Source organism: Hyla sarda, chromosome 5 (assembly GCF_029499605.1).
Source record: "Hyla sarda isolate aHylSar1 chromosome 5, aHylSar1.hap1, whole genome shotgun sequence".
Classification (NCBI taxonomy): Eukaryota; Metazoa; Chordata; class Amphibia; order Anura; family Hylidae; genus Hyla; species Hyla sarda.
This window is the reverse complement of record NC_079193.1, coordinates 215,188,966-215,207,694: the sequence shown is the minus strand read 5'-3', so window position 1 is coordinate 215,207,694 and position 18,729 is coordinate 215,188,966. Positions and strand designations below refer to the sequence as shown.

Sequence of the window (18,729 nt, the reverse complement as noted above, 5' to 3'; positions counted from 1 at the left end):
TCTCCCCTTCTCTTTATCGGGTAACTGCCTCCCCTGGGATGAGGACACCGGGAAAGGATGGAGGGATTCCTCAACGGCAGGCAGAACCGCAGGAGTAGGAATGGGGAGAGAGGGCAGAGGGCGGGACCTGGCACGGGGCAGTGTGACACCAGGACGAGGGCCATGAGGGGACACAGAAGCTTGCCTGATGGAACTGGGAGGGGGGGAGGGGCATTTCCTGTGGCAGGCAGAGTCCTTAATGACCTTAGGGGGACCAGATACAGGAGGAACCACAGAGTTACGGCAAGGGTTACTGGGAACCGGTTTTAGACAGTTCTTGGAACAAGAGGACCCCCAACTCTTGATCTCCCCAGTGGACCAATCCAGGGTTGGGGAATGAAGTTGAAGCCAGGGAAGTCCAAGGAGAATTTCCGAGGTGCAATTGGGGAGGACCAAAAGTTCAATCCTCTCGTGGTGAGATCCGATGCTCATAAGAAGGGGCTCCGTGCGGAAACGTATGGTACAGTCCAACCTGGCTCCGTTGACCGCGGAAATGTGGAGTGGCTTGACAAGACGGGTCACCGGAATCCGGAATTTATTCACAAAGGAGTCCCGAATAAAATTCCCAGAAGCTCCAGAGTCCAGGCAGGCCACGGCTGAGAGGGGAGAGCTGGCTGAAGTGGAAATCCGAACAGGTACCGTGAGACGTGGAGAAGCCGACTTGGCATCAAGAGACGCCACACCCACGAGAGCTGAGTGCGAGCGTGCGTTTCCCAGACGTGGAGGACGGATTGGGCAATCCACCAGAAAATGTTCAGTACTGGCACAGTACAAACAAAGATTCTCTTCCTTACGGCGATTCCTCTCTTCCAGGGTCAGGCGAGACCGATCCACTTGCATGGCCTCCTCGGCGGGAGGCCTAGGCGCAGATTGCAGTGGAGACTGTGGGAGAGGTGTCCAGAGATCTAAGTCTTTTTCCTGGCGGAGCTCTTGATGCCTCTCAGAAAAACGCATGTCAATGCGAGTGGCTAGATGAATGAGTTCATGCAGGTTAGCAGGAGTCTCTCGTGCGGCCAGAACATCTTTAATGTTGCTGGATAGGCCTTTTTTAAAGGTCGCGCAGAGAGCCTCATTATTCCAGGATAGTTCAGAAGCAAGAGTACGGAATTGTATGGCGTACTCGCCAACGGAGGAATTACCCTGGACCAGGTTCAGCAGGGCAGTCTCAGCAGAAGAGGCTCGGGCAGGTTCCTCAAAGACGCTTCGAATTTCCGAGAAGAAGGAGTGTACAGAGGCAGTGACGGGGTCATCGCGGTCCCAGAGCGGTGTGGCCCATGACAGGGCCTTTCCAGACAGAAGGCTGACCACGAAAGCCACCCTAGACCTTTCAGTAGGAAACTGATCCGACATCATCTCCAAGTGCAAGGAACATTGCGAAAGAAAGCCACGGCAAAACTTAGAGTCCCCATTAAATTTGTCCGGCAAGGACAGGCGGAGGCTAGGAGCGGCCACTCGCTGCGGAAGGGGTGCAGGAGGTGGCGGAGGAGATGATTGCTGCTGCAGTTGCGACTGAAGTTGGTGCACAATGGTGGACATTTCCGACAGCCGGTGGGATAGATGGGCGATCTGTCGGGATTGCTGGGCGACCACCGTGGTGAGATCAGAGATGGACTGCTGGGGAACCTCAGCGGGATCCATGGCCGGATCTACTGTCACGATGCCGGCTGGCAGGAGGTGGATCCTCTGTGCCAGAGAGGGATGGCGAGGACCGTGCTAGTGGACCGGTTCTAAGACACTACTGGTTTTCACCAGAGCCCGCCGCAAAGCGGGATGGTCTTGCTGCGGCGGTAGTGACCAGGTCGTATCCACTAGCAACGGCACCTCTCTGGCTGCTGAAGATAGGCGAGGTACAAGGGAGTAGGCAGAAGCAAAGTCGGACGTAGCAGAAGGTCGGGGGCAGGCGGCAAGGTTCGTAGTCAGGGGAGATAGCAGTAGTTCTGGTACACAGGGTATAAACACACAAAGAACGCTTTCACTGGCACTAAGGCAACAAGATCCGGCAAGGGAGTGCAAGGGAGGAGACTAGATATAAGCAGGGAACAGGTGGGAACCAATTAAGCTAATTGGGCCAGGCACCAATCATTGGTGCACTGGCCCTTTAAGTCTCAGGGAGCTGGCGCGCGCGCGCCCTAGAGAGCGGAGCCGCGCGCGCCAGCACATGACCGCAGGAGACGGGAACGGGTAAGTGACCTGGGATGCGATTCGCGAGCGGGCGCGTCCCGCTGTGCGAATCGCATCCCCAACGGCCATGAGAGAGCAGCGCTCCCGGTCAGCGGGACTGACCGGGGAGCTGCAGGGAAAGAGACGCCGTGAGCGCTCCGGGGAGGAGCGGGGACCCGGAGCTGCTCGGCGTAACAACTAGTATTCTATTTATGCCGTGTTTCTGCCATAGATTCAGTCAGTTCGTTTTTAGAGAAAAATTTATAGTTAAAAATTCAAACTAAAATGGTATTAAGGGAAAAGCAAAGGTGGTACATATCTAAATTGGCATGGTGTTTTAATATTTTATATTTATCACTATTTAGCAATGTTTTATGTTTTTAATTCACACATAGGTATATATGGAATAAATAGCTATTTCTTATCCACAGAAATACTAAGTTTTTCTTATATGCTGTTTTTGCTATGTATAATATATACCCGTGTAGGTTCATGTACTGTATATGTTTTTAGACTTCTGTCTAAATATTTAGTGTTATGTCTTATTTAAATGGAGGAGAATGGATTAATGCAATGTGAACACGTGTTCCCTGTCTTGCTTTTCCCCTTCTGCCTCTATACATACCATCCTTTGTAGTAGTAATTTGTGTATGAGTAAGGCCAGCACCTGGCCGAAACGCGTTACATCCTGCCACCTACCTGTGATCCATGTTGCTGTATTTGAATAACGCTTGCACCATTGATCTGAGACCGAGCTGGAACCTTCTTCTTTCGTGCAGTTTGTAATTGAGTGCCTTCCGCACTGCTTCCATGCCCGGTGGCTAGGCATTGGGGTGAGCTGATCTTATATTGTTACTATTTAGCAATGCCTTTGGGATAAACAGTGACATGGAAAAGAGTGAATTTGGCTAGTTTATAGTGAATAGTACAGGAATTTAGGTGCACTACTGTGGTGGATGTAAACAATGGCATTGGCTATCCCTCAACACTGATGTTAAAATTGAAACATTCACCAGTATATCCTTGTATGAAGGACATACCTGAGCCCACACACCAACGCCAAGGTTTCTCAAGTGGCACGGGTAATTGCCCACTGGCCCCTGGTTTTGCTTATCATGCACAGGTAGGTTAGTGTTACGTCCCGTGCCACTTGAGAAACCTTGGCATTGGTGTCCGGGCTCAGGTATGTCCTTCATACAAGGATATACTGGCTAATGTCTCAATTTTAACATCAGTGTTGAGGGTTAGCCATTGTAATTGTTTACATCTACCACAGTAGTGCACCTAAATTCCTGTATTTTTCTAATTGTTATACATCCACACTGTTTATCTGGTGTAGGATTCTATTGTGGCACTTGTAGTCCGCTGCAGGCATCCTCCATTGTATGCATTTTTATGCTGGGGATCGCCCCTAGCAACGGACCACAAGTTCAGGATCTGGTCCCCAAGCATAAATGCACAACTGCATTTGGGGTTGAGCACCTCCAGCCATTTGAGACCACGTCTTTGTTGTTGTTTATAGTGTATAGTGAATATACAAATTAGATTATTGTTTAACATTTTTGATTGGTAAGAAAATGATGTAACTAGAAATGGTACCAGCAGAGGGAGCAGTGGTTTGGAGATATATAGATATATATATATATATATATATATATATATTTTTTTTTTTTTTTTTATTGATGTCTTGTTTCTCTTCTTCCTTTCTGACCACTATTCTTAAACTAATGCAATATATTTAACCCCTTAAGGACGCGGCCCTTTTTCACCTTAAGGACTGATCCCTTTTTCGCAAATCTGACCACCGTCGCTTTATGAATTAATAACGCGAAAACGCTTTTCCCGAATATTCTGATTCTGAGATTGTTTTTTCTTGACATATTCTACTTTATTTTGGTAGTAAATTTTTGGCGTTACTTGCATCCTTTTTTACATGAAAATTGCTAAATCTGAAGGGACAGATGTTACAGAAATACAACTCCCAGCATGCCTGGGCAGTCCAGGCATGCTAAGAGTTGTAGTTTGGCAACATCTGGAGGGCTACCATTTGGGCACCACTGTAACAGTGGTCTCCAAACTGTGACCCTCCAGATGTTGCAAAACTACAACTCCCAGCATACCCAGACAGCCAAAGGCTGTCTGGGCATGCTGGGAGTTGCAATTTGGCCTTCCTAGTGGTTGCCACAGTAAAGATCGTTTTACTTTCACTTTCAATTCCCCCCCACCGACGATTCCCTACCTGAGCCAGGATCCAGCAGTCTCCAGCGAAGATCCCGGGTCCCCAGGCATCTTTTCCTGCAGGTACTGCCTCCATCTTCTTCCCACGATCCCCTCGACATCCAGGGGCGGGCAGAATGGGGGGTTGCCATGGCAACCCCCTGTCCTGCGCTGCCATTGGTCAGAACTCCTTTCTGCTAATGGCAGGGGATAGGAGGAGATCGCAGCTCTGCAACCTCACTCCTATCCCTTAGGCTGATCGGGGCTGTCGCTGATAACTCCGATCAGCCCTATTTTCCGGGTGATCGGGTCACCAGAACCCGATCAGCCCGGAATTGGAGAAAATCGCATGTCTGAATTGACATGCGATTCCTCCGATCGCCGACATGGGGGGGGGGGGGTCTCAGGACCCCCCTGGGCGATGTGCCGGGATGCCTGCTGAATGATTTCAGCAGGCATCCCGATCCGGTCCCCAACCGGCTAGCGGCGGGGACCGGAATTCCCACGGGCGTATCCATACGCCCTCAGTCCTTAAGGACTCGGGATGCAGGGCGTATGCATACGCCCTGTGTCCTGAACAGGTTAAGATATCACATGTATGTTTATTTTTCTGCTTGTCTACCCCAGGCATCTTTTCCTGCAGGTACGGCCTCCATCTTCTTCCCACGATCCCCTCGACATCCAGGGGCAGGAAGAATGGGGGGGGGGCTTGCCATGACAACCCCTTGTCCTGCGCTGCCATTGGTCAGAACTCCGTTCTGCTAATGGCAAGGGATAGGAGGAGATCGCAGGTCTGCAACCTCACTCCTATCCCTTAGGCTGATCGGGGCTGTCGCTGACAACTCCGATAAGCCCTATTTTCCGGGTGATCGGGTCACCAGAACCCGATCAGCCCGGAATTGGAGAAAATTGCATGTTTGAATTGACATGCGATTTTCTCTGATCGCCGACATGGGGGGGGGGGACCTCAGGACCCCCCTGGGCGATGTGCTGGGATGCCTGCTGAATGATTTCAGCAGGCATCCCGATCCGGTCCCCAATTGGCTAGCGGCGGGGACCGGAATTCCCACGGGCGTATCCATACGCCCTCAGTTCTTAAGGATTCGGGATGCAGGGCGTATGCATACGCCCTGTGTCCTGAACAGGTTAAGATATCACATGTATGTTTATTTTTCTGCTTGTCTACCCCTTAAAAAGTCTTATTTGCATAATCTGCATGTACACGTCATATGTCTCTTACTTGGACTTTACCCTGCACCTTTTAAATAATCCAGTATATTGTTTTCTGACTTTCGTGTCATCAAGTCTATGTTTATTAATTTCTCAAAATGTTTTCACACTCCTTCAACCTCTTAAGGACACAGGGCGTACAAGAATGTCCTGTTCCCGCTCCCCTGCTATGACGCGGGCTCATGGCTATCAGCTGCTAGGACCAGTGTCTAATGCCGGACATCTCTGATCGCAGGCATTAACCTCTTAGACACGGCATTCAAAGTTGATCGCCGCGTCTAATGTGAAAGTAAAATGTTCCTAGCAGTCCAGTCAGGCTGTTCTGGACCTCCGCGGTGAAATCTCGGAGTCCAGACCAGCTGAGAGGATGGGGGAGGATCCCTACCTGCCTCTTCCCCATCCAATCGGCGATTTGCTGCTCCCTGCCTGCTCAGCTGGCTGGAGCAGCAGAGCGCCGATAACACTGAAAAAATTGCATGTAATAGTGGTGTAAATGGTGTAAAAAAAAGTTAATAAATGTGATTTAACCCCTTTCCTAATAAAAGTTTGGATCACCCCCCTTTTCCCATTTAAAAAAAAAATATAAACATAAGTAGTACTGCCGCTTGCTTAATTGTCTGAACTATAAAAATATAATGTTAATTAAAACACATGGTCAATGGCGTATACGTAAAAAAATTCCAAAGTCCAAAATTGCATACTTTTAAAAAATGTTATACCCTAAAAAAATGAATAAAAAGCGATATAAAAGTTCCATCAAAACAAAAATGGTACCAATAAAAAAAACAACAGACCATGGCACAAAAAATGAGCCCTCATTTAGCCCCCTATGCGGAAAAATAAAAAAGTTTTTTGCTTCGATATAGGTTTTTTCAATTTTGTCCCACAAACATTTTTTTTTTGTTTTGCTATAGATTTTGTGGTGAAATGACTGATGCCATTACAAAGTAAAATTGCTAGCGCATAAAACAAGCCCTCGTATAGGTCTGTAGGTGGAAAACTGAAAGTGTTATGATTTTTAAAAGGTGAGGAGAAAAAAACTTAAGTGAGAAAACTAAAGAGCAAAAACAGAAAAACCCTGAGTTCTGGAAGGGTTAAAGTTCATGATCATTTCCATGTACAGTAAATATGTCCAACAGTATATATATATACCAGCAAGTAGTTATGTCTTAGGCAGATGTGTAAATGATAACAGGTGTGGTCACATTAGATACTGGGTCTTACCACAAGGGGGTGTAGAAGTGTTTTCCCTGCTGTCAGAGGCTACTTTTGGGCAGTGTACTTCTTGGTGAAAATACTTTGACTGCTAAATATGCCTCCACAATACATTTATTAGACTTTAAGACATGGCGTATCATTGAACTGAAATTAGCAGGTTGGTTGTTTTAATTAATTGCCCCTCACCTAAGCCATTCTGACTAAGCTGTTGGTAGGTGTTGGGAGCAGTGGTTAAGTGAGGGCACTCACACAGAGCAAGCAGGTTTTGGACAGCCCAGACAGCCCAGAAATAGAGAGGATCATTTGATCTGCCCTTCTGCACAAGCAGCTCCTACTGTTTCTTTGGCCACCATTCAGAGACAAGTAGTTCTTTCATTACACACTCTTGTCTTTGCCATGACCATTTCCAAGCTTTTAGCAGAAGGAAATATCAGGGCTCCCATTATGTGTCCTGCCATAAAAAAAAATAAAAAAAAACTCTAGATTTTGTTCGAATAGGTGTCTTGAACAAGAAACCTGGACTGCTAAAGACTGGAACTGCATCATCTTTAGTGACCTATCCAGGTTCTGTTTGGGATCCGACGACAGTTTTAGAATGGAGGCAATGGGGAAAAGGCTTCAATCCTGCCTTCATTGTGGACACACTGCCCCAACTGCTGGTGTCGGTCACTCATAGTAGTGATACAAGGGAGACTAACAACTCAGCTATATCTGCAGACATCCTGTGACCGCATCGATTGTCTCTCATGGCTTCCAGCCACATGCTAGCAGGGTAATGCTCGCCAAGACCCAGTATGAGTTAACCAGTAATGTCTTCTCCACATAACAACACTTTATTGCCCTGCCTGCTCACCAGATTGATCACCAATCAAGCAATTATAGGACCAGCTGGTACACCAACTTCAGCAACCTACGAGTGTCCCACAGAATGCCATAGAAAATCTGTATGCCTCCATGCCCAACAGAAAGAGGTGCCCAACAGAACCTCCTTTCGTTGGTACAGTTTTCCTCAATAAACTTATAGGCAGAGATTTATCAAAACGTGTGTAGGGGAAAAGTGGTGCAGTTGCCCGTAGCAACCAATCAAGGCCTTTTCAAAAATTAAAGAAGCAATCTGATTGGTTGCTATGGGCAACTGTGTCACTGTTCCCCTACACAGGTTTTGATAAATTTCCTCGATAAAGTACACTGTGTAAAAACAACCCCTCCCAAAAAAAAAAAAAAGTAGCAAAATTGTGGTCTCCATCACGCAGCCCCCCCCCCCCCCCCCCCCAACATGTATGGCAAAACATAATTTTTATGTTTTGCCATACATGTTATGGTAAAATGAAGGGCGTCATTACAAAGTACAATTGGTCATGTAAAAAAACAAGCCCTCATATGGGTCTGTAGATGGAAAAATAAAAGGGTTACTATAGAAGAGCGAATCGAATCTGACAAATCTGAATTTGTTACGAATTTCCTGAAAAATTTGACTCGTAACTAATCCAAATATCATCGCAATTCAATAAAACGAATAGCTTCATTAAACTCCATTTAGTGCGGTCCAGAGCATCTAAAATGGCGGCTACACGTGTGAGGACATAGCGATGCCTGTAATCTGCCTTTCATACTGAATAACAGTATTATATCCCTAACCCAGCACACTTCCTATGCGTGTTATGGCAAGGCAAAGTGTTCTACACCCCTACTGAGGCTCTCTGTAGCCCGGAAATGTCAGTTTTTAATAGTGATTTGTTGAACCAAATTTTTTCAGAAAATTCGGTGAATCTGCCTAACCGAATTTTCCGAAAATTCGCTCATCTCTAACTCTTACACACACAGGGAGAAATTTATCTTTTGCACCTTTGCATCTTTTTCACTTCACTTTTCTAGCTTGAAATGTGCCAGATTTATCATATTCTTGTACAATGTACAATTAGTTTGAAACATATTTTAAATCACTTTTTTTGCTATGTGCATTTCTATGCCACCCATCAAACTTTGCTACTTTTAAAAAAGTCACAGACAATAAATATGTCTAAAACCTGAACTTCATCTTAGCCATGCCCCCGAATCTTTCAGGAAATAAAATTGGCAAGCAGGGTGCGAATGTACAAGAAAATGGTGCAAATGCATAATGAATATGCAAGAGCAAAGAAGAACCCTGTACAAGCCTGTTAGCAATTCATTGAGTTGTGTTGTTTCCTTGGGCAGTAGAGCCACAATGCAACTTCCATGCAACTTCTAGTGACCATTGTGTAACCCAAAACAGTGTCAAATAGTTTGATATGTTACTGTACTGCTGCACCAAATTGCCCATGTTGTACTGGACATCTGACTATGTCTACCTACATGGTATATAGCATGTGTAGATAGATAGATAGATAAATTTATAGATACAGTAGATAGAAGAGAAAGATATCAAATAGATTAGATAGGTATGAGAGATAGATAGATATGAGATAGATAGATAGATAGATAGATAGAAGATAGATAGATAGATAGATAGATGGATAGATAGATAGAAGATAGATAGAAAGATAGATAGATATGAGATAGATAGAAGATAGATAGATAAATAGATAGATAGAAGATAGATAGAAAGATAGTTAGAAAATAGATATGAGATAGATAGATAGATAGATAGATAGATAGATATGAGATAGATAGATAGATAGATATGAGATAGATAGATAGATAGATATGAGATAGATATGAGATAGATAGAAGATAGATAGATTTTCGCATAATCTATTAATTTGCTAATGAACATATTAAAGTTGTGTTTGGATATACTGTATATTTTAATTGTCTCTTGTCAGCACAGCTTCCATCCAATGCATTTTAGGTTGGACTAGGTTCTTTGTATAGTCACTTGTATCCTTCTGGTTATTACTTGTGTCAATGTGTAGAAGATGACTGATAACTAGGTATACAGACACTTATCCCACTGGATGGGGAGTCATTTATTGTATTATGCTGATAAACAAGCACAGTGTAACATGCAATAGTAAAAGGCTGTGATAACATTGTCTGCTATGCTGTGCATTTCTACATTTACAAGCTGAATGTCATACTGGATAATACTGGATAATTGAGTTACATGTTATCTATGGGGCATATTGGTGATACAGTTTTATATTTTGACCAGATGTTTAGGGGAAAAGCAACCCCATGTAGACATTAGACTTTGCTCAAAGGATCCTGAAGGGTATCATGAAGATCATACTAACAATCTAAGGTTTCATACACATCACTATTATTGTTTCTGATGTATTGCTCTGTCAAAGGAGCAGAATAACCAAAAGCGTAGCAATGTCATTTCCTTGAAATGGTGAACATTGACAGTGTCTGACAGATCCCATTTACTTTAATGGAGTCCATTGGGTTTCTGTCATGGTGTCCAGCATTTTACCAAACTTAATAGTGCAGCATGTTGTGCTATATTTGTTACTTTATGCGCTCCGGCCACACACGCTGGCCGTGAGCACATGGTCCCCTTACCTTCTGCTGCCGACGGGGCTGGGACTCGCATAGCGGGACCCGCCCACATACGAGCCCCAGTCCGTCTCTTTCCGGGTGTTTCTCCTGCCTCTGCCTCTCTGCTCCGACCTGTGGCTCATTTACAAATTCCTCCACCCTCCTCAGTTCCCTGCTGGATCTTTTGCCTTGTGCCTTTTAGAAAGTGTTCCTCTGTATTGCCTTGCCGTGTATCAGATCTCTTGTGACTTGACCTTGCTCTTCTGCCGCCTGCCTTCTGAACTCCTGCTTCGCTTTGACTACGCTACTGTGCCGCCTGCCCTGACCTTCTGCTATCCAGACTATGAGGCAGCGGGCTCTGGTGAAGACCAACGGCACCTTAGACTCTGCTCCCTGGTACGGTCCTAGTCATCTCCCACACATCCACTGGAGTTCCTGTCTTCAGAAACATGAGTGTTACAATATTGCCCTGGATTTTTTATAGAATCTGGGGCAGAGGCTCCTAAAGAAATATATGATGCAGATGTAACTGAGGTTTAATGCCTTTGGATATGAGACATCAGTCCCTCATTGTCTGCTACCTGACAAGTTAGAGTTCAACTTCTCTGGACCCTTTTTTCCATTAAAGGCGCTGCGTCATCAGAGACAACAACTTTCAAGGGTACCTGTCGCTTTATTAAAAAAAATGAGAATAAAAAAAAAAAGAAAGAACGAAAACATTGCATGATTAAGAGTCTATAACCTGAAACGCATTGGTGTTTATCAGTTTTTTTTATTCCATATACTTTTTTATATTAATCATGTCAGTGCTGTTTTTTAATTGCTTTTTATATGGAATCTAGGACTCTTAATATATTTATAATAAATTTGGAGTTTTTTTCCCCCATTGTACTAACTGATTGCAAGTTTAGCTATTTCCATTTTGGAGTAATGCCGTGCACTAATTGATCCAGGTGAACTTATACACACATTATTTCCTCTTACAACTTGCTTTATTATCATTTCCCCTAATAGAGTAGTATGTGTAGGAGAGATATTGGCTTGGTGCAAGTAAATAGGCTTAGACCCACTTTAGTTTTGGCTAAAAATACTGACCAAAATAAGGACTAAATACTGACCACAATATAATATCTGAACCAAGCCTTGATGGGAATCGCTCATGCAGCTTGTATTTCAGTTTGTGCAAAATAGTGGAAAGGGAAAAGTATTTGTTTTTTCTTTCTGCTTCTTTAATTATTTCATCTACCACTTCTGCAGCTACCTTTCAAAATTTGAGTAAAATAACTTATTTTCTTTGTTTGACATTTCCTTGATTAAATACCAAACCAAATGATGTAACAGCTAAACCTTCTCCATGAAGATTATGTTGGTGCTACATTTTTGGAATTTTATTTGCCATATTTTTTCATCTCATCTTTTTCTCCTTGTTTACATTACATGTTTTCTATTAAGCGTATTACCTCGTCTCACAGATGGAATGCTACAGTTAAGTTTCAGCACATGCTATAAGCAGCAAACTATGGCAATTCTCTCCATTCTCAGTCAATTTAGTATCTATTATAGCTTATGTCTAAAGTTTAGTACAAAATTTAAATAAGCTTTTCCAATAGGTAGTCCCATAGTCTGCCTAACTTTGCTGATGATAGTAATGTGACATTTCCAAATAACTAATTTATAATTCACAAATCTTTGCATTCTTCTTGCAGTCCTGCGATGCCTTGGAATTCCTGCCCGGCTTATTACCAATTATTTTTCTGCCCATGACAAGGATGCCAATGTGCAAACCGATGTCTATCTGGATGAAGATGGTAAAACTAACACCGTACTTACAAAGGACAGTATCTGGTAGGTCAGATGGCCTTTATATGTTTGTAAAATAACTTTACTTAAAGCGCACCTGTCATATTGAAAAAACAAAAAGTGATTTTATGTGTCTAGGACCTATATATCCCTAACAAATAGCATTTATATGTTGCTCACTTGCTTTGTTTTCTTGGCTTGTGAAGGGAGCGTGTCCGTCTCTCTTCCTCACTGTGATGACTCATCTGCTCTAAGTCTGGGATCAGCCTGGCAGTCTGCATCTGCAAATCACTGCACAGTAGTTTATGCATACATTTTCTATCTGTTCCTAGTAAAGCTGCATGCTAATCAACATTGCTGTCATTATGTGTGTCACTCAGCTTTCACAGACTCTTGAATGTCTCATCAGTTTTTTTTTCATTCAGGAGTCAGAGAAAGCTTTGGCTGTTCAAGCATGCTGGGAGTTGTAGTTTGGCATTTCAACAGCTGGAGCTGTAGTGTTTGTAAAGCACTGTGTTAGAGCAGTGTTGCCTTTAGCTGTTGCAAAACAACTCCCAGCATGCCCACACATCCTTTGTCTGTAGTTTTATTAGAGCTGGAGACTACACAGCTCTTAAACAGAGTTTTACAAAGATTGTACCCCCAGCTGTTGCAAAACTACAGGGTGGGCCATTTATATGGATACACCTTAATAAAATGGGAATAGTTGGTGATATTAACTTCCTGTTTGTGGCACATGTATATGTGAGGGGGGAAACTTTTCAAGATGGGTGGTGACCATGATGGCCATTTTGAAGTCGGCCATTTTGAATCCAACTTTTGTTTTTTCAATAGAAAGAGGGTCATGTGACACATCAAACTTAGTGGGAATTTCACAAGAAAAACAATGATGTGCTTGGTTTTAACGTAACTTTATTCTTTCATGAGTTATTTACAAGTTTCTGACCACTTGTAAAATGTGAATTTTTCCAGCAAGATGGTGCACCGCCATATTATGGGTGTCAGGTCCGAGCATTCCTAGATGAACAGTTTCCTGGAAAGTGGATTGGTCGTCGTGGGCCAGTTGAATGGCCCCGAAGGTCTCCCGATCTGACCCCCTTAGACTTTTATCTTTGGGGTCATCTGAAGGCAATTGTCTATGCTGTGAAGATACAAGATGTGCAGCACCTGAAACTAAAGATACTGGAAGCTTGTTCTAGCATTTCTCCTGCGGTGTTGCTATCAGTGTGTGAAGAGTGGGAGAAGAGGGTTGCATTGACAATCCAACACAAAGGGCAGCACATTGAACACATTTTATAAGTGGTCAGAAACTTGTAAATAACTCATAAAAGAATAAAGTTATGTTAAAACCAAGCACATCATTGTTTTTCTTGTGAAATTCCCACTAAGTTTGATGTGTCACATGACCCTCTTTCTATTGAAAAAACAAAAGTTGGATTCAAAATGGCCGACTTCAAAATGGCCACCATGGTCACCACTCATCTTGAAAAGTGTCCCCCCTCACATATACTAATGTGCCACAAACAGGAAGTTAATATCACCAACCATTCCCATTTTATTAAGGTGTATCCATATAAATGGCCCACCCTGTACAACTCCCATCATGGGAGTTGTAGTTTAGGAGCAGCTGAAGGCTGTAGTGGTGCAATGGTGATCTCCTATACTGGAACCAACACACTTTACGGCCGGTATCCAGTATGCTGCAAAATACAGAGTAGTCTTTCTGCATCCAGATAGATGACCCCTAGTGGCGGCTATTTTCTTTTTTTGATTTTTTAGTAAAATTGACATTTTTTTTTTTAAAAAAGGTAATGAAAGAGCTTTATTCATCAGTCATCATTACAAGTCATACAATAAATTACAACACAAATAGAGAAACCTAGCCGCACATCCACCATTTGTATCTTGATCTACTTGCTTCTCAGCATAATTAAAAAAAACTAAAAGGTTGTTAGTATACATTTTGATCAAAAAGTACAAGCCCACTCGCCAGGTCAAGGCCACCTAGTCAGAGTGGGTGCCTAACTTAACACTGGCTAAGGAGGAAACCCTTATGAGCAGGAAAATGCATATGGGTTTCCTCCTTACATTCTCCCAGCCCTCTGCTAGGGCACATGGTAAGTGTTCACACTGGTGTGGTTCTCTGTGGCGGCCATTGTTTCTGTGATGCTTTGTCTGTGGGGTGGTGCGGCCCAAAGCCAGGGGCTTGGTCGGGCAGCAGTGGGTCTGCCTGGCGACTAGGCCGTTCCTCCTGTGGGCATGGTGTCTCGGAGGCAGTGCTCGCCGCCCAGCGCTATGCCAGTGTTAGGTTAGGGACCCACTCTGACTAGGCGGCCTTGACATGGCGAGTGGGCTTGTACTTTTTGATCAACGTGTATACTAACAACCTGTTAGTTTTTAAATTACGCTGAGAGGGAAGTAGATCAAAATACAAAAGGTGGATGTGTGGCTATGTTTCTCTATTTGTGCTATACATTAAATTACAATCACACAAAGCATAATATTATCATATACAGCACAGGTTCCCTAAGCTATACACCGTACCACATGCTACACTAACATCACTCTATATTAAAGAAACAAAGTCGAAAAAACAACAACATATTACAGTCTGCGACCAGGGAGGGGCGTAGGATCCATGGGGATAGGGCGGATCACAGGGTCAAACTACTGGGCAAACACATGGGGAGTAAGGGGAAGCAGAGGGGCATTAATCCTCTTCTTCATGGACGTCTAGACAGTCCAAGATGGAATAGTCTTTAAGCCGGCTGTGGACCAGCCTGCGGCAGTCCTGGACAGACATGTCCTCTCTGTTGTTGATTAGACGATTTCTGGCCAGCCATATAGCGTCCTTAAAACAGTTCATAAAGTGCCAGGCCTCCTGGATGGCCTTCACGTCGTGAACCCCAGGAAAAAGTCCATAAAGCACCAAACGGTATGATAGGTTGTTCCTGGGTACTGAGTCTCTAAATTCCAGTTCGACAAAAATTACCACTAACTGAGAGAGTGATGGATGCATGGAATAGCCTTCCTGCAGAAGTGGTCGCTGCAAATACAGTGAAGGAGTGTAAACATGCATGGGATAAGCATAAGGCTATCCTTCATATAAGATAGGGCCAAGGACTATTCATAGTATTCAGATTATTGGGCAGACTAGATGGGCCAAATGGTTCTTATCTGCCGACACATTCTATGCTTCTATAAAGTAGAATATGTCACGAAAAAACTATTTCGGAATCAGAATGAAAAATAAAAGCATCCCAGAGTTATTAATGCTTAAAGTGACAGTGGTCAGAATTGCAAAAAATGCTCCAGTCCTTAGGGTTATAATGGGCTCTGTCCCCAAGGGGTTAACCTATGCAATGTCAGATTCTTATACTAAGTTGTGCAGTGAAGAATCACGTTAGTATTGTAGAAAAAAAATCTGTGTAAACTGTATATGATATCACATAATATTTTGTTCAAATGTTCTTACAAACAAGGCTATAGAAAACCATGTTACCGAATGTAGAACATACAGTTCTTTCAGAGAGATGTCCAGCACAGATGGATGCAGAACGGTGCTTTTATTGCAGTAAAACTTCACAACATGATAGACATGGACAGGTGATGCGTTTCGGCCCTAGCGTCGGGCCTGTGTGGCAGATGACTCGGACCGTGCCAGGTGCCGCTGGTCTTCACCAGATCCCGCCGCAAAGCAGGATGGGCTTGCTGCTGCAGGCGACACCCAGGTCGTAACCCCCGGCAACGGCTCGACCACACAGGCGGCGGAGGAGATGCGAATCACAGAAGGGATGAGACAACTCGTTGTCAGGATAGCTGTAGGTCAGGGCAGGCAGCACAGTAGCGTAGTCGGGACGTAGCAGATGTTCAGTAGGCAGGTGGCAGAGAAGGAAGGTCAAGGTCACAAGAGCAGGAGATCTGGTACACAGCAGGGCAATACAAAGGAACGCTTTCTCCAGGGGAAAAGGCAACAAAGATCCGGCAAAGAACTGAGGAGGGTGGAGGAATTTATCAGCAAGACACAGGTGGTTACACTAATGAGCGTTCTGGCCCTTTAAATCTTAAAGCTCCGGCGTGCGCACGCCCTAAGGGACGGGGACAAGTGCGCCGGAGCAGAGAGGTGGAAGCAGAGGCAGGGGAAACACCCGGAGAGTGACGGACTGGGGCTCGCATGCGGGTGCGTCCCTTAGTGCGAGTCCCATCCCCGTCGGCAGCAGAAGGTAAGGGGACCATGCGCTCACGGCCAGCGTGTGAGGCCGGAGCGCATAGCGTAACAGTACCCCCCCCCTTTGGTCTCCCCCTCCTTTTACAAGAGAGGAAACTCCTGAGAAGGTCACGATCCAGGATATTCTCCTCAGGTTCCCAAGATCTCTCCTCAGGACCGTAACCCTCCCAGTCGGCCAAAAAAAATTGTTTACCTCCCACAGTTTTTGCAGAAAGGATCTGCTTAGCTTTGTAGACATCTGATGAGCCGGAGACAGGTGTTGGGGGAGGATTCTTCTGAGGAAACCGGTTTACAACAAGAGGCTTGAGGAGAGAGACGTGGAAGGAATTGAGAATACGTAACGTAGCAGGTAGACAGAGTTTGTAGGAAACAGGATTGATCTTTTGTAGAATCTGGAAGGGACCAAGGTATCGGGGACCGAGCTTGTAACAGGGGATCTTGAAGCGGATGTATTTGGGTGAAAGCCACACCATGTCACCAGGAGAGAAGGACGGAGGAGGTCTTCTACCTTTATCCGCTTGCGCCTTCATGCGTGAAGAAGCCTGGGACAATGACTGTCGGGTCTGTTGCGAGATGGTGGAGAAGTCACGGACCAGCTCATCAACAGCAGGCACACCGGAGGAGACTGGGAGAGGAAGAGGAGGACGGAGATGGAGTCCGTAGACAACAAAAAAGGGAGACGACCTCGTGGACTCGAAATCCTTAAGATTATATGAGAATTCAGCCCAGGGGAGAAGGTCGACCCAGTCATCTTGGCGAGCTGAAACAAAATGCCGAAGATAAGTCTCAAGGATTTGATTTACCCTTTCCACTTGACCATTGGACTGTGGGTGGTAGGCCGAGGAGAAGTCCAGATTGATGTCCAGACGGTTACAAAGGGCTCGCCAGAACTTAGAGACAAACTGCACACCTCGATCCAAAACAATATGTTGTGGAAGACCATGTAAACGAAAGACATGCGACAAGAAGTACTTCGCCAGCTGTGGAGCAGAAGGAAGACCTGGTAGAGGAATGAGGTGAGCCATCTTGGAAAACCGATCTACCAGGACCCAGATGACGGTGTTATTATGAGAAGGTGGCAGATCGGTGATGAAATCCATGGCGATATGGGACCAGGGAGTCTCTGGAATGGGTAAAGGCTGTAAGAGTCCTGCAGGTCTTTGCCGAGGAGTTACACAGGACCGAACAAAATCAGAAACATCACGTTCAAGATGGGGCCACCAGTAGTGCCGGGAAATAAGAAGTAGGGTCTTGCGTATTCCAGGATGTCCTGCTGTCAAGGAAGAATGACCCCATTTTAAGACCTTGCGTCTCAATCTGGTGGGCACAAAGGATTTTCCCAGAGGAATTTGCTGAATCTCGGCAGGAGCGGTAGGAATCAAACGGTCAGGAGGAATAATGTGCCTAGGCGTGGAGTCCAAACCAATGACGTCAGAGGACCTGGAGAGTGCATCAGCCCTGATGTTCTTATCTGCAGGACGGAAGTGAATGAAGAAGTTGAAATGGGAAAAGAACAGTGATCATCTTGCCTGACGTGGGTTCAAACGCTGAGCAGATTGAAGGTACAGAAGATCCTTATGATCGGAAGAGATGCTGACCAGATGAGAAGAACCTTCCATTAAATGTCGCCATTCCTTCAAAGCTAGCTTAATAGCGAGGAGTTCAAGATCTCCAATGGAGTAATTCCACTTAGCAGGAGAGAAAGTCTTGGAGAAAAACCCACAAGTTACACTCTTGCCCTTGGCGTTTTTCTGTGTGAGGACGGCTCCCGCTCCAATAGATGAGGCATCAACCTCCAACGCAAAGGGCCTCTCTCTATCAGATCTTGTAAGCACGGGAGCAGAGGCAAATGCAGACTTTAAACGGGAGAAGGCCTCCTCAGCCTCTCGAGGCCAAGACTTAGGATTGGATGCTTTTTTGTGAGAGCTACAATAGGAGCAACCAAGGATGAAAAATGTGGAATAAACTGACGATATTAGTTAGCGAATCCCAGAAAGCGTTAAATTGCACGTAGGCCCGAGGGACGAGGCCAATCCAAAACTGCAGATAACTTATCTTGATCCATCTGCAGGCCCTGATGAAAGACAATGTAGCCAAGAAACGGAAGACTAGACTTTTCGAACAGGCATTTCTCTAATTTGACGTAGAGATGATTCTTCCGTAGTCTCTGAAGAACCAGACGGACATGAGCACCATGCTCCACTAAGTTGGAAGAGAAGATCAGGATGTCACCAAGGTATACGACAAAACAGGTGTCAAGAAGATCACGGAAGATATCATTAACGAATTCCTGGAAAACAGCTGGAGCATTGCAGAGACCAAATGGCATAACAAGATACTCAAAATGCCCATCACGAGTATTGAAGGCCGTTTTC

General features: G+C 44.8%; 1 protein-coding gene across 6 annotated transcripts in view; it reads left to right on the top strand.

Moving 5' to 3' along the window:
• Positions 1-18,729, top strand: part of F13A1 (coagulation factor XIII A chain) — a 151,408-nt gene that overhangs the window by 67,449 nt on the left and 65,230 nt on the right. For all 6 annotated transcript variants that reach the window (XM_056518479.1, XM_056518478.1, XM_056518482.1 and 3 more), the window contains one exon: positions 12,033-12,171. In XM_056518479.1, the coding sequence (XP_056374454.1) occupies positions 12,033-12,171 (139 nt within the window). The remainder of the gene's footprint in view (positions 1-12,032; positions 12,172-18,729) is intronic.